The sequence below is a fragment of the Mauremys reevesii genome, linkage group 15 (assembly GCF_016161935.1).
Source record: "Mauremys reevesii isolate NIE-2019 linkage group 15, ASM1616193v1, whole genome shotgun sequence".
NCBI lineage: Eukaryota > Metazoa > Chordata > Testudines > Geoemydidae > Mauremys > Mauremys reevesii.
This window is the reverse complement of record NC_052637.1, coordinates 31,001,689-31,017,793: the sequence shown is the minus strand read 5'-3', so window position 1 is coordinate 31,017,793 and position 16,105 is coordinate 31,001,689. Positions and strand designations below refer to the sequence as shown.

Here is a 16,105-nt window from a genome sequence, read left to right as displayed (position 1 = left end):
CGCGCCGCGCGCAGAAGTGGTTCCAAAGCGATGGCGAGGCCCGGCCAGGGCTGGAGTCGCAGAAGGGGTTTCGCTCCGGAGCAGCGAGTGGGGGAAATCCTCCATCTCTGCAATAAGCTGCGGCGGAACGAGTGCCAAAGCGCAGCCGGGTCTGTGCTGGGGGGGCTCGGCGCAAGGGAGGGCGCAGGCTTGGCCGGATCAGCTGTGTAAGTGCTTTCTTGTTATTAAACTACCGACCAGCCCCCTGCAGGTGCCTGAACTTTAGGCCTAGCCTAACCCGTTTCAAGGCTAGGATCGAGAAAGCCTCCCACAATTTTTTTTTGGTGACTACAGTACTAGGATTTGTTCATATCACCATAAGTAGACGAGAGCTTTTCACCTACACAAGCTGAGCCCGTCGCTGTTTGAACTAGCTGCACTATCCCTTCTTGTTTCCTTGGGGCAGATTGAGAATTAGGAGAGCTAGCAAGTTTATTTTAAGTCTTTGCCCTTCCACAGAACCTGAAGAATCTCAACATAATTACTTGACTTTTAGTCTGTCCAAAAATTAAATCAAGGCAAGCTCAGATTTTAACGCTAAAGTTTGTTTTGCTCTTGCTGTACATAAGCCTGCCTGTATAGTGATGGAAGAGCAGGCTTGTGCTAAATCTGACCCCTGCAAAGGAACTTCAGAGTGATGGTGCTAGATGAGTAATACTGGAGCCCCTTTTCTCTGCTCCATTTGAAAAAAAAAATGTTAGTATATATAAAAGAGGGGGAAAATAGCAACAAAATAAGTCATAATATGCTTGCCTCTGGAACATAGTGATTGGTATAAAGTTGGTCCTTCAGGCACTTACTTCCCCTCCCATCCTACAGAAAAATGGCATGCAGAGAAGTATTTAACCTGTGGAACTCATTGCCACAAGTTGTCATTTGGATGAGATCTTAGTGCCATTCTGAGAAAATTACACATCTAGTTACTTTTTTAAAGGAATGTAAGCCATCATACATCAGATCATGGGCTAGCCCTGGCTGACAGGATACTGAGTAGGTGGAGCACAAGAGTGATCAGAGATGACCCTTCCACCATTCCTATCTGAACTCCTGTGGAATGGTTTTTGATTTACAATCCCCGTATGTTTTGTTTATGTACACATATAGTTTAATTAAACTATTGCTATAACAGATGAAAGCATTTCAAAGGAAAGATCAGGCATGCTGTACCAGTAGTAGATTGAGGCAAGATACAAATGAGAATGTTGAAATAAAACCCACACAGGAAACACTGCTTCAAAACTTCTATATTATTTACTTTTAAGCAACAGTCCAGCTTTGTGAAGTTACAACACACATTTTAAAAGGATGAGATTTTCACCTCATGGTCAAGCACCAGCATGATCATGCACAGCATTGAGTCATTTATAATAAAATGCCCTTGTAATTTTTACTTGAACAACTACTCTTGTATGATCCACACCTCATTCCACCTTCACCGGCTTAAGGTTGGGCTGTACACCCAAATCCCTCCCCAATATTAGGACAGGAGTCTCAGCCCTAAATATGTCACATGCCCCATTTCATAATGGTCCAACTCCAAGATACTCCTTGTTAAAGGCAGCATGGCATACACTAGATCACACGTCTGTACTGTTCTGAGACATTTACCACATGGAAGTCAATTAAGTTTTGGATAACCAACAGTTGTGTGTGGTGAAGGGGACTGCTCTCGTGGATTGTTTGCTGGCCTGGTCAACTAGAATTCTAAACCCTTGTAAAGCTGACTATAAGAGGTTCTAAAAATCTCCGTACAAAAACTCTCTAAGCACACTTAGAACCAATCTAGTCTCCTCTGAAATACATCACCATCCCTCAACACTTTCCCTCATGTTTACTACTAGAAAACACTCATGTCACTTCCAGTAGATTCAGGGGAGACCACACAGAAATGGAAAAAACTTGTTCTTTTTTAAAAAAGAAATGGCAGTACATAAAGTGCTTCTTTTTAATGAAAGAAATTCGAGATGTACAGTCAGGCTCAAGTTGTGCAGTTCACAAGCATGGGGGGGAAAGAAACAGACATGAGTTCAAAACAGTCAGAAAGGAACAGGTTTAACCAAGGACTAGGCTGGACTTTCCACCAGGTGGATTTCTCCTGGATGGTGCAGGTACTGGTGCTACTGGGCTAGGAACAGGTGCAGCAGGCAGGATTTTTTCTTCACTCTGGCCTGGAGCAGCTTCTATGTCAGCCTCAATGTTTTCTAGAAGAAAAGATTTTAGGGTGTTTGATATGGAAAAATAATAAGGGAAATCTCCAGCTCTCTCAGGTAGTCTTCCCCCCCCTGCCCCCCCCAGTTCTGCTTCAACATCTGCTGGCAAGACAGCATTAACTTTTTGGTGAGTAACATATGTTTCCTCAAGGGACTATCACATCTTACACTTGGCTATAGTCATTTAGGGACCAATTTACTTCAATTGCCATCAAAACTGCACTTGCCAGCAATTCATGGCAAAAAGTAACTACAATTAGTATGATCATGCATAGGTGCTGTAACCAGGGGTGCAGGCCTGAAGTGGATTCCATCAGATATGGGGTTTATAGTTTGGTTCAGTGAATCCCAGCACCCCTACTATACAAATAGTTTCAGCACCCCTGTGGTCATGCATGTTATGGATCATCAAACCTGTTAATGGCTCCTAGTGAAGAGTCTCACCCTCAGCATGCATTGAATACTAAGCCACTACAATGCAGGTCTGAATGGGAGTTCTGCATTTAACAGTTTTAAATGCTACATTCACAGCATAATACACAAACTGGAGCCATGGAATCTAGGCTGAGTGAGAAAATGCTTAATCTCTTCCTAAATCTCTGTGGTCTTTGTTTACAAGCCTTCAATAGATTCACATTAAAGTGTGTGGACCTGCTTGAAACTTACATCTCTTGAAAAGAGTGCACCATTTCATCTAGTTCTAATGCTGTTAAAAGACCCTAAACAAGAACAAACATGCCCACACATGCAGGAACTGTACACATGTAGCACATTCATTAAAATTTTGCTTGCTAGGGATTCAACTCAATAGAGTTTTCTATTAATTACAGTCAGTTATCCAGCTTGTCTCATAGCCATGGACATTTCTGGGAAAAGAGTTTTAATTATGTGAATCTTTGTGCAAGGAGGGAGGCACCTAGATTAGCTTCTGCTGCAGCTTGTGACAGCTTCCATAGAGTTGTTCCAGAACAGCAGACCCTCTGTTTTCTTAGGACAATCCAGGTAGTTAATCTACTATTTGTGGGAAAATTTATTAGAATTTCAGGGGAAGGATGTCACGTTTGCTCAAAATCCAGCATGTGTGCTGTGAAGTTAAAGAAAAAGCTAACAGAAAATGCATCCCTTCCCCTCCCCCCAGTTCTCAGCTATTCAGAGGTCTAGTCTTGATTACTTAAGTTTATTTCAGAATTTTTGGAAGTTTGAAGAGGATTGGCGGCTTTGCTATAACTAAACAGAATAGGTCAAGGTTGAGGGGCAATAAGCAGTGGTAGAAAAAAAACCCACCACACCCCACTCCTTTTGACAAATCAATCAAGTCTTGTTTTGATGAAAGATTCCTGTTGGACAAAGTTTATTATTCAAGTCTAGAGACTAAATGAAAGGTATTTGATCAGCAAACTTTAATCAAGAACACTGCTTTGAGCAGGGCATTTTAAACATCTTGAAGCAAACTTCACCTATGTGAGACCAAGGGAAAAGAATGAATTCTTATGTTGATGCATCAGAAATACATACAAAGTCCCAATGATCCAGCAAAGAGATTAAGCTTCTCTTATATAGTAAAATCTGCAGTAACAGTGCATGATTAGAAACTGACTGGGTAAATGGATCCTACACTTTACAGAATTCTGCAACAGAATTACATCCATATTCTGCAACAGGTTACATCCATATTCCTTTGAAGCAACAGAAGTTTGAAACAGATTAGAAAAGCCACTGTTTCAGACCAATGCACTACATACAATAGTATGTACAAGTAAGCCAAGTGCTGTTTATTGCAATGGTGTTCTCAAGCTTTTCCAGTCTTGATTATATCTTACATCTAGCCTCATCAACACCCCTATGGCAGCTGGAGCCACTGTTGTGGATAAGTGGTTTACACTGATGTATCAGCTGGAAGTGAGATCCAGCAGCTCTCCAGGTCACTGATAAGCCATGCCTCCAAACTGGTTGAAGTAGACGCTGACAGTTTCTTTCTGACATTGTCAGAAAATAGCCCTAGTTAAAATACTAATAAGACAAGTTTATTTGAAAGAGCAAATCTGGATGTTAAAGTGGAGACATAATCTAGAATATAATGATTTACTACCAGAGCCATTAGCTCATAGGCTCATTTAAACCAGGCAGCAGACTTCAAAATTCTATGGAAGCCTCAGGCTGACAACATCCTTAACTCATGCACACCAACCTGCCAGCCTACTCAGCAGAACTGAGAAATATTATGGCACAGACTGCTGATTCATACTGAGAACTGAATGCTCTATTGTCTGCACTTTAAGTGACCAGTAAATGAATCCTATGAACCCAGTTCTGGGAGCCATAATGCAGACAGATTATACCCTTTTGAAAACAAGTTTTTTCTTGAGGACCCAATGAGATTTTATCCTGAAGATGTGTGTATCTGATCAATGTAAAATCAGGGTCTACTCAGTGTAAGCAAAAACTGAAGATTTACTAAGCACTCAAAGCAACATTGTTCATCATAAAGCAGCTTGTCTTAATTCAGAAGAGTGAACAGAATTGTTCTGGGATGGGGATGGACTAGATTTGAATATGATCCATTTTAGAGAGTATCCTTTGAGAAGACACTTACCCTGTAGCACCACCCCAAACTGAGATGGTGAACTTTAAATGCAGAAAACTTTCCCCTTCAGAGGTGTCTAAACTCCCTTCTCCGTGAACCATTCAGAAACCAAAGAGATTATACAATAAATATCAGAACAAGAGTGGAAATATGAGCAACATGGAACATTTCACATGATAGGAATAAAGAGATTGTGAGATAGCTCAGTGACAGTGCTGTGCAGTTCTGACCATACTCTATTTGCCTGGGGGTCCACAGCAGATTAAGGGGGCGGGGGGTGAAGAGGAGAAATGGAGTGATTTGCCAGGGTTCACAAGGGACTTTTCACTCAGGAGGTGCCTTCCTAGCATTTCTGCTCTTGCTTTGGAAGAGGTAGTGTAAGAATCTCTACAACTCAGGTCAATGGCATTAGGTTTAAGTCTGAGTGGTTTGCTTGTGGCTGGTCAGAATAAGTTGAAGACAACATTTATTAAACCAAAACACTTTCCAGTAATGTTGTGTCAGGAAAACCAACTCCAGTTCACTTGCTGCTTAAATGGCTGTCTACTTCACTGACATGGCCATCTACAAGCAGCGAACCAAGAAGTGAGAAATGGGTTGACTGACTATCAAGTGCAGTTGGAAGTAACTATTCTAGTAGTCCTGGAGTTTCAGTTATAAGCAGAGCTACAACATGAATATTTTGTACCAGTCAAATTTGCTGCTAGTAATGGTGTTGGCAAAAATGGAGTGAAAGTGCTCCTAAAAGTATTGAAACTCATGCTCTTGCCTCAATAATTTCTAATCCTGGTCTCAGAGCCCAGCACTGCAATGCTAATTAAGCCACATTAGTAATAGCTCACAGGAAAACATTAAGGAAAGCTGCATAGTTGAGTCAGCGGCATTAGATACTCTTTTCACACCAACACTTGCTGTTTGGCTACCAGATGTCAAACCCAGCCCATAACTGCTACTTAAGAAAGAGGAAAGATTTTTCTCCTAAAACCTTTAAAGGGAAGTCCTTTCAGGAAATGTAACTGTTAACAGCTTTGCTGATCTTCATCCTGAAGTTAACGCTTACAGGTGTGGGAAGTACTGGGGTAAAAAGAAATGAATATTTGTTCTAATCAGGAAATGGGTTATTTCTAGTGTAAATTTAAGAAGGTGGGAAAGGCACCACACTTCACCTAGACCCTGGAGGAAAAGACTATTTGTGACTGAAGGTATGAATGCTTTTCCACATTTACATGGATTCTTTTGCTAATAAACTCCTGCTCAGCAAATAAAGAGGAGTTAAGAATCACTTCATGACTATACTTGTCCTTGAGTCTCCCTGCCAATTTGTTGTTTTTCAGCAATCATTTCTATTTTTAAAGAAATCTGTTGGTGTGAAAGGACCACATGGAAATGGAAACTATCTATATTGGTAGAACTGTGAAAATTACCAAGTGCCATCCAACACAAAATTCAAAATACAGAAAACTTACCAGGGTTATAGAAAACACTTATTACAAGTATTGTTTAATTTGATGGTAACCATTTTTGTCCTACAAGGAAAGGCAAATTATTTCTGACTTGAGTACCATTAGGTTTGCCCAATCCTGAAGAGGTTTTAGCTAAATCTACTTGGTCACTGAGGAACTAAGACAGATTCAAGCTGCCAGTACCCCTAATGACAGACCACGAGGCTTTCAGTGACCTCCAGATGGAGAAAAGGCACTGTAAATCAGCTTCTCAGGAGGAAGCATACCCTCAGAGCATGAATAGCAAGGCTATTCAGATGATAGTCCAATAAAGTTGAGTGCTAGACCAAGAGAAAAACTATTAGCTTAATGAATTTGGAATCAGATTTAAAATGTCATGAATACACATGAAACAAGAGCAAGCCTAGGGTTTCCAAGAGGCTTGTCAAAAGATTACATCAATATTAATAGCACTTTCAATTTATAATCAAATACCAATTCCACTTAACAGTCACCCTCCTCAAGGGCCACAATTAAGAGCCCTAATGGGCACAGGGTAGACACCATTGCCCTAAGGAATCACACACAAATCCCTATTGTTATTGAATATCCATTTGGCTTAATGAAGAAAGCTCAGCTTTGATGAAAATATGAACCTTATGAGTGCTCTGAAAGTCCCTTCTGGAAGCAGGTAACTGACTCATTTTCAAGTGTGGCTCTTTAATATGTTCAGTTTCAAGTGTGCAAATCCTGTCTGACCAGATGAGTGTTAGGAACTGCTTATTCATTCTGGATCAGAGTTGCAAGTGCCACGTTTTGCAGGTACTCATTGACTATTAAACAGATGGATTTTGCTTCTTGTGATTGCCACCAACTTGGGACACACTGGCAATTACCTTCACTCTGAGACAAAGTCTATCCATTTATTGGGCACTTGGCTCAATAGCTAAAAGACCATTTTTGCCTGTATAATGGCATATACTGGATAAATAGCTACAAACATCAGCAAGACTTAGTCACATTTCATCTCACTTTATTTTGAATTTACTCTAAACAAAACTAAACCCACAACTTAATATTTACATGGTGTCTGAACTCAGTATCTTTGAAGTGTCAGCAAAATGTTCAGAAACTAAAGTCACTTGCAAAGCTTCATCTACATTGATTTTAAAATCCTAGTACTAATGATCCATTGTGGCATCCCCGATACACCTCTACCTCAATATAATGCGACCTGATAAAACACAAATTCGGATGTAATGCGGTAAAGCAGTGCTCGTGCGGGGAAAGGGGGGGCTGTGCACTCTGGTAGAGCAAAGCAAGTTTGATATAACGCAGTTTCACCTATAACACAGTAAGATTTTTTTGGCTCCCGAGGACAGCGTTATAGTGAGGTAGAGGTGTAATTAAGGATGCTAATAATGATTCTTAGAAAAATTCATAACTCCCATAGTCACACATTAAGATTTATTTGATTTAGGTTAAATAAAATGCAGGTATTAAAGTTAAAATGGTACAGTGCAGCAGTTAATACATCTAGGGATTGTCCCTCCCCCAACTCCATTTCCCTTGTAACATGGGTTTCAAGTTAATCCATTAGTCCCAAATGCAGACTTCTTGGCACTAACTGTACGCTGTGACCCCAAATTCACTGGGTTAAAAACAAAAACAGAGGCATTCTACAATTAGATTCCATCTAAATCTAACCAAATATTGGAAATATTAAAGTCACCACCCTTTTGAAGGATCTAAGAGATAACCACAGGCTGGATTATATTCAATATCTCCTTCCAACACATCAAATACACCAGAACTTAATTTGTTCTGGAAAGACTTCTTACAGGTTAGACACCAGAAAGGGAGAGTTACTCACCAAAAGTTTCACTGCTTTCCACATCCTAGAAGAGAGAACACACATTATTTCCTGTCCTTTGCAATGCATTTTCAATATTAGATATAGTGTGCAGCACTGAATGCCAGGCCCCATGTAGCAATGGCTGCTAAACAAAGCTAGTCTAGCATGCTTCTCTATGCCTAGCAGAGCCCTCTGAGTTGTGGGAATGCACAAACAGGAAGTAATATTGGGATGCTGGATTTTCCAGATCAGATGTCAAGGCGGCATTCTCCACATTGCATGTATTCTGCTGATCAGAAGAAACACAGAGTCACACCTATGGAGGTGGTATATTCAACCAAATTTCTACAATGACATTTTGCCAACTGATCAGAGAAACGAGTCAGACATGTCTGTATTTAAAAACACAGATATATCCATTTATAAGAGCATAGTGGTAAGAACTGAATGGGCATAGACATGGGGTGGGCAAACTTTTTGGCCCAAGGGCCACCTCTGGGTTGTAAAACTGTATGGAGGGCCAGGTAGGGAAGGCTGTGCCTTCCCAAACAGCCTGGCCTCCCACTGCCCCCATCCAACCCCTCCCCACTTCCCACCCCCAACCACCCCCTCTCAGAACTGCTCCCAACCCCACCCCACCCCCCGTGTCCCCTGACTGCCACCCCCCCTGGGATCCCACCCCCTATCCAACCCCCTCCCGCTCCCTGACTACCCCAACCCCTATCCACACCCTTGACAGGCCCCCTGGGACTCCTACACTTATCCAACCCCGCCCTTCCTGTCCCCTGACCCCCACCACCCCCGAACCTCCACCCCATCCAACTGCCCCCTGCTCTGTCCCCTGACTGCCCCCTGGGACCCCCTACCCCTTAGTCCAATCCCCCCGCTCCCCACCCCCTCACCATGCCACTCAGAGCAGCATGTCTGGCAGCTGCGCCACCTGGCCAGAGCCAGACACACTGCTGCACTGCCCTGTGGGAGCGCGCAGCCCCACCACCCAGACCACTGCCTGTGCGGTGGCATGGCTGCAGGGGAGGGGCTGGGGGTTAGCCTCCCTAGCCAGGAGCTCAAGGGCTGGGCAGGATGTGGCCCATGGGCTGTAGTTTGCCCATAGATGCTACTCTCACTCTAGAGGCCAGAATTACAATGACATGGAGAACTTGTTTTGTGCCCATATGTGCAGGAACCAGATGACTACAGCACTAGTCCAATACTATTTATCTAGCATCTTTCATTAGAAAGAGTTCACTTTGATAACTTTACACAAGCTACGTTTTATTTTAATATATTGTAGGTAATTATTTTCAGTTTGTCCCCTGTCTGCTCTAGGAAGCTCTCATACACACACAAAAGACACTGGCTCTCTCAAAGGTGCCTCACCTTCCACTCAGTTCCAATTACATTTTCTGTAACAGCATTGAAAAATTTCCTTACTTAAGCAGATAGATAGTTTAATACCAGGTTGGGGCCAAAAACAAAACTGGTGCTGGCAATCGATACAATACTAGGTCATTTCCCTGATGCAGATCAGCCCTTTAACAGTGAGCTAATGAATCTTAACAGAATTGTGTGCCTGTTGCTCAGGTGTAAGCTGACACAGCTCCATTGACGTCAATAGAATTACATAAGGCAAGCTGAAACACGTATATGTACCTCTTAAATTCTGGACTGGACTACACTATACTAGTTTAAACTGTTTGCAGATACAGCTACTGTGCAAGTGAAGCATTCTGTGGGATTGGAATTATGTTCACAAAGTCAACCTCTGCAGGCTACAGAATATGTAATACAATTAAAACAGTTAATAGAATTAGACCAAACAGCTTACTTTGGTTTTCTGCTGCAACCACCAGCCGCTATGTTCCAATTTAGCAAACAAGACATTTCCTACACTCAAGTCTTGTTGTGGATCAAAAAAAGTCAACTTTAATCTGTCTTTGTGACTTAGATGCCATTTAAATATGAGTCACAACAACAGTAGGTCTCCAGACGCTTATCTGTTGTCCTGTCATCATACCTGGGGGTTATACTTTGCAGTTTATCTTTTCTTGAAAATTGCTGAATTTTAGATTGGGAGAGGACTAGTTTTTAGAATTTAATCACAGATGTGAAGTCTGCTTTAGCCTCCCCAATTTTGCTATGTGCAGAGAAGCTACTACTCTATATCTTATTTCTCCAGGATTTGGAACCACATACCAAGCCAAAACCTGTGCTAATACCACAGTTCTTTGTCCCCCCCCCCCCCTCAAAGCTAGACCACATACAGAGGCTAATGCATCTGCTGCCCTCTGTAGATGACAGCCAGGGAACTCATTACACAAGCATCCGGGCTATCTGTTTTACACTCCAGCACTGCAGTTGGCATCCCCAATACACACAGCACTGCAGCTTGAACTTTACAAGCAAATGCTGGTAATGATATTGAACTTGTGGCTAAGACACAGGATTTCCTCACCATTACCAGATTTTTGCAATGGGACAAGCCAGAAAATTTTACTGAACACCCAGTTTAAAAATGTATAACTCAGTGTTTAGTTTGATTGCCCACAGCATGTTAGAAGTGCAGGGAGATTTCACACTTTCTCCAGGTAGAAAGTAAGAGGCCACAATAAAGCCACCTACCTGCCTTTAGGCCCTTTTCCTACCATATAATTTTACTAGCAGTGGTTAAGCAGCCACAAGCACAGCACAAGCTTTTGATAGTCACTGACCTTTGGATCTACAAAGTCCCCACAGTTTGCATCAGAAGCGTTTATCCTTTGTGGTCCAGATGGTTCAGAATCTTCTCTGACACCTTTGGGCATGGCCCCTGAAAGCAGAAGTTTGTCTTAGTTAGAATGTAAAGTCAGCCTACAAGAAAGCAGACCAGCAGTGTTATCCAAAGCTTTATTTCTGATGAACCAGCAAAATCCTAGCAGGCCAAGATTTCATCCTAGGCATCTAGGCTTTTCACTGCCATATTAAAATGCCTCACAAACATTAGTGAATCTATCCTCACAGTCTCAGCACTGAGGGAGAAGTACTACTGTCTCTGTGTAAATCGGAAAAACTAAGGTCCAAGGTCACACAGAAAATGTGTGGCAGAGATGGGAAATTAGTTCCCATTGCCCAAATCCCAGTCCAGTGCCTTAACTACTAAACCATCTTTCCTCTGTACTATGAAGTCATCAGCTGCATCCACTACAGGATGCTAATGATTCTGCTCCACAGTTCAAGGGGTCACTCTCAGCCTTTTCTATAAAGCATTACAAAATTAGAAGAGTCGCTAGACACTGAAACCAGAGTGAAGCTTTACCTGTTGAGCCAGCCCTAGAAATTGGATTCTCTTCAGGAAGACCAAAGATGTTGGATGCCATTTTGTTCCTTCGCACGGGCTGCTCTTTTGGCAAATCAAAGCTCAAGTTGAAATTGGAACCTCCACCTGGAGGGCGCAGTACCCTGGAGAAATAAGATTGTCACATTGAATCTAGTTCAAGAATTTTACCACCAGTGTTAATGAAGTATTAAACAAAAGGTGGTTGGGTAAGCAATATAATAGAATCACATGGGTTAAACAATGGGTTACATTCAGCCCAGTTTCATATAGTGTTCTAAAGCTACTCATAAGGCAATCAGATTTCACAATCAATTCCTAAATAACACTGACTAGCACTGTACTTGTTGGCACTCAGAAGCCAAGCACTAGATGGGCACCAAGAATGGGTTACACTTGTAATTCACTCATGGACCTACAACATACTTCAGGACAGTACAAAGATGTTTGTTCTGTCACTGCCATTCATATTTTTGGTGGCTAATCAGAGGACTGTAGAGAGACTGTACAATTCACAACACTAAATATTAAAGACAGCCAAACAAGGAAAAATATTATAGTCAGTTCCATTTATCCTTGTGTCCCGGGAATCAGTGAAAGAGACAACATTTTTTCAAACTCAGAGCCAAAAAAGCCTTCTATTTATTTCAGAGTCCAATCTTTCAACTACTAAACAGCCAAATTCATTAGAACACCCCATCAAAATTAATCTTGAAAGGAGCAATGTGGCAAAGACCAACATTTGGCTCATGAACCACTGTACTATTTGAACCACTGATCATGTCTAGGTTCCAGACTCTTCTATTTGGAACTGTTCCAATATTTTTAAAACCCAAACATGCAGCAGGTTCCTGAATTAAGAGATGAGCCAAAAAGCTTTGAAGTAAAAATTGCTTGAGTGCCATCTGTATTGAGCAGGGATTATGAAGGGGCAGAGTTTAGCTGCAAAGCAAAAAAGTCCTGGTATGTCTATAGAGCTCCAAAAAAGCATAGATCTAGCAATGAGCTCTTGATCAGGAAGTCACATGAAGAAGCCTGTTTGGTACCTCCTCCTGAAAGTCAAGAAGTGAAAGCAAGAAAGCTCAACACTTATGGCTGAAGGAATTCAAAGCTTGTTTTCTTCAGCATAGCATCCCTTTAGCTCAAACGTAACAGCTGAGAAAAACCAAAGAAATCTCAGATTATCACCACTTATGAGGCTAGATGAGAAACATGAACAGCGCTCAGCCAAATTCAAAATACTGACAAAGTTGTCAATTCAGATTATCAAATGAAGTTGCTTTCATATAAAGTTCAGATTCAAGTTAGGAAAAATGAGACAGTCCTATGATTCTATAATAGTGAAGTAGACAGCATCCCAATCCTTTTTTAGTGCAGTTTCCCAAACTATTGGTCCTTAACCTACAGTTCATAGAAGAAAGGTCTGCAGAGTCTCACTATGCAAAAATTCAAACACAAATACAGCAGATCTGGCATAGTGAGCCTTTGACTCATATGGATGACCACTGCCAGGAATTAATTCTGATCTTTCCAGACCTTAAGCTTACTATACTAAAGGCAGAACACAGGACATCAATCACTTCTTTACCCCGCTAACCTCAAATGCGGCATAATGGCAAGCAACACAACACCTATATAGGTGTGAATTCATTTGTTTCATATCCTAGAACTGAACTGAGTTTTTAAAACTTATTTGTAAGAAATCTTTAGAGGGGAATACTTAACAATTGCACTGCTCCTTAGCATATAGTGGAGATTCTGTACAGAATCCTATTCTCCCCTACAAACTGAACATACAGTAGGGGAATCCAGACTACCAAGTAGATTAAAAGTAACAGCTTTTAAGAATCCACATATACCTTTATGATTTCCTACTCCCCCTTTCTGAGGTATGTAGTTCGGTAGAACTGTTCAGATAGTCCATTAAAAATCATATATTTCATCTTATATTTGATAGAAATTATCCTTCTAGGGAAGTGTTCACATATGAAAACTTTGTTGTCTTCCAAGCCATCAGGTGCCACATTTATTAGTTCTTAGAGCAGGGTGTTCAAACAAGGGCTTGCAACCACAACCCATATCTCCCCCTACTTGACAGGGCAGTGACAATCATTTCTTTGGCAGACTGATGTCAAACAGACTTAAGACATCCTGGTGAATCAAGCAGAAATACAAAAGGGTAGCCAAGCAAACTGCTAAGTGTAGCTTCAACATAAGGTGTTAACAGCTAAGGGTGAACTGAAAAGCTTTTTAGTCATAACCCAACCCTAGGATTTTGCATTTGCCCTGCAACAGCTGACAGCCACACTTTCAGAAAGGTACTGTTCTGTACATGAAATCCAATGAAATGTGTAACAGGCTGAGAAAATCTCACCCCCATTAAGAAAATGCTCTTAAAGAGAGAGACCTTTTAAATTCCCAAATCCTCACTAGGAAATTTTTGCATGTTTAAAACAATGGCTTGCCAAAAAACATCTGCCTCAGTTCCACCCTGCCCAGAAGAGCATGATTTATACACTGCCTAGTCTTACACTGCAGGACTGAAATACATGAGTTCAATTTAGTTTGAGAGGATTCTTAAGAAATGCTATGCATTAAGTTCTTTGTTTCTAGACAAACCGTGCTCTTTTCTTGTTCCCTCATCCCTTTTTCTATCCCTTTTCTACAGCAGTCTCAAGCCCTTGTTTCCTGCCCCCTCAAAATGGCTCCCTATGTGGGAACCCCCCCTCCAAGAATAGCCAATGCAACACTGCAGGTTTTGATCAGCGGAGAAAGGATGTTCAGTGAAGTGGTGCCTTCACTTTCCCCCAGCACTGGAGCATGCTCTTTGAGATCTAGCTGCCTGTAATCCATTTGAAATAACGGTGCACAAAGAGCTTAACAATATAGACACCTTAAACCCTGGCAGGATCAAATCTTCCATAAAGTTACAGCAATTGTCTCCGAATAGGAGCAGCCTCTTAGATGAATGCGTGATGAGTTACAAGTGAACCACCGCTCCCTGCTCAGGTTAACAGGTAGAGAGGCTACAGACAAGAGACAATAGAGCCTGCTCCAGCCCCACCCAGTATGGGAAACCCTCCCGGGGCAGCACCGCCAGAGTAAGGAACAAGATACTAATAGAGAAGCCAAGCGGCACACGGGACTGCAGGGAGGACGGTGCCGGGGTTTTGGGGAGGGACTGAGAGGCGAATCCGGCTGCGTGGCTGGCAGGCGAGCTTCCTTCCTTTGTTCGGAGAGCAGCTACAGCCGCCCGCAGCAGCCCGGGGCGGGTCTGCCGCGATCCCAGCCCTGCTGCCGCTCATCCCCAGGCAACTGCGTCAGGGCTTCGCAGCGAGAAAAAGCGAATCCCGCGGGCAGCACATGCCGGCTGGGTGCGGCCGCATCCCCGGGAGAGCAGTCAAGGCACCGCACGGCTGGACTGGAGACCCCCGCCCCAGGGACGGGGCTTTAAAACGTCTTGCCTCCCCCTGAACGCCCCCCATCTTTCGGGAGAGGGAGCCCCTCACCGTAACCCCAGGGAGGGGGATCCCTCAGCGCCCGGCCCCACCACCGCTGGCTCACTCTGACGGCCCGGCCACAGCTCTTCCTCCCCGCGGGCAAACGGTCCCAAAGGGCAGTCAGACCTGTCCTGCCCCCACCCCGAATCCCGGACCCACTCCCCCCGGAGCCCCGCACTGACCCCGCCCCGACTCCCGGGCCCACTCCCCCCGGAGCCCCGCACTGACACCCCCAATCCCGGGCTCACTCCCCAGCCCCGCACTGACACCCCCAATCCTGGGCCCACTCCCAGCCCCGCACTGACCCCCCACTCCCGGGCCCACTCCCCAGCCCCGCACTGACCCCGCCCCTAATCCCGGGCCCACTCCCCCCGGAGCCCCGCACTGACACCCCAATCCTGGGCCCACTCCCGGAACCCCGCACTGACCCCCAATCCCGGGCCCACTCCCCGAGCTCCGTACTGACCCCCAATCCCGGGCCCACTCCCCCCCGGAGCCCCGCACTGACACCCCCCCCCCCCAGCATCACCGACCTGGAGCTGTTCCTGCCGTTGGGGTCCACGCCCTTGTAGGTGGTCGTGGTGGTCATGGCGGGGAGAGACGAGCCAGAGGCCGGCGAGATTAATTCCACTCCCCGCTGCTGGTGACAACTGCTGCAGCCACCGCCGCCCCCTGCCCCAGCAGCCGGTTTTATACCCGCTAAAAGACGCGCCCCCCTCCGACCATCTCATTGGACGGTTCAAACCCGAGCCCATCCGCCGTTGGGCAAAGAGCCGCCACTCTGTGCTTTGTCCCGCCTCAGACTCTATTCTGAGTGGTAAAAGGCCGCCCTCTTTCCTGCCCCTAAACTTGATTGGTTGAGAAATACGTTCTCTCACAGACGATCGTCGGCCTTTGGTGCCGGTGCCCCTTTGTTGCTGAATGGAAAGACTGGCTGTCACTCACTTAACTCGGTTCTGATTGGCTCAACTACAAAGGCCAGACAAATTCCGATCTCTCTCCACAGCTTTTCCCTTATGAGGGGGCAAAGTTGGAACCGTGGGATCCCCACACAGGGAGTGACTGGGCCTGGCCTAGCTGCACTACAGTGGGAGGTGTGGGGCCACAAATTTAATCTTTAACCCAATCACCACCAAATGCCTCAAAACTGCTTTCATGCAGC

At 44.0% G+C, this 16,105-nt stretch overlaps 1 protein-coding gene across 1 annotated transcript; it reads right to left on the bottom strand.

Moving 5' to 3' along the window:
- Nucleotides 1-1,271: 1,271 nt before the first annotated feature.
- Nucleotides 1,272-16,105, bottom strand: JPT1 (Jupiter microtubule associated homolog 1). The gene is made up of 5 exons (XM_039501591.1): nt 15,477-16,105; nt 11,426-11,568; nt 10,842-10,939; nt 8,149-8,173; nt 1,272-2,240 (listed from the first exon to the last, which is right to left on the bottom strand). The coding sequence occupies exons 1-5, from the start codon at nt 15,530-15,532 to the stop codon at nt 2,092-2,094; spliced, it is 471 nt and encodes a 156-aa protein (XP_039357525.1). The 5' UTR covers nt 15,533-16,105; the 3' UTR covers nt 1,272-2,091.

What these genes read in the sequence shown, in the direction of transcription:
- JPT1 (XM_039501591.1), bottom strand. Translation starts at nt 15,532, where the DNA reads ATGACCACCACGACCACCTACAAGGGCGTGGACCCCAACGGCAGGAAC. An exon ending in TTCTAGGGCTGGCTCAACAG is followed by an intron (nt 10,940 to 11,425) that starts GTAAAGCTTCAC and finishes TTCTGCTTTCAG; the next exon opens with GGGCCATGCCCAAAGGTGTC. An exon ending in GGAAAGCAGTGAAACTTTTG is followed by an intron (nt 2,241 to 8,148) that starts GTGAGTAACTCT and finishes CTTTTCTTCTAG; the next exon opens with AAAACATTGAGGCTGACATA.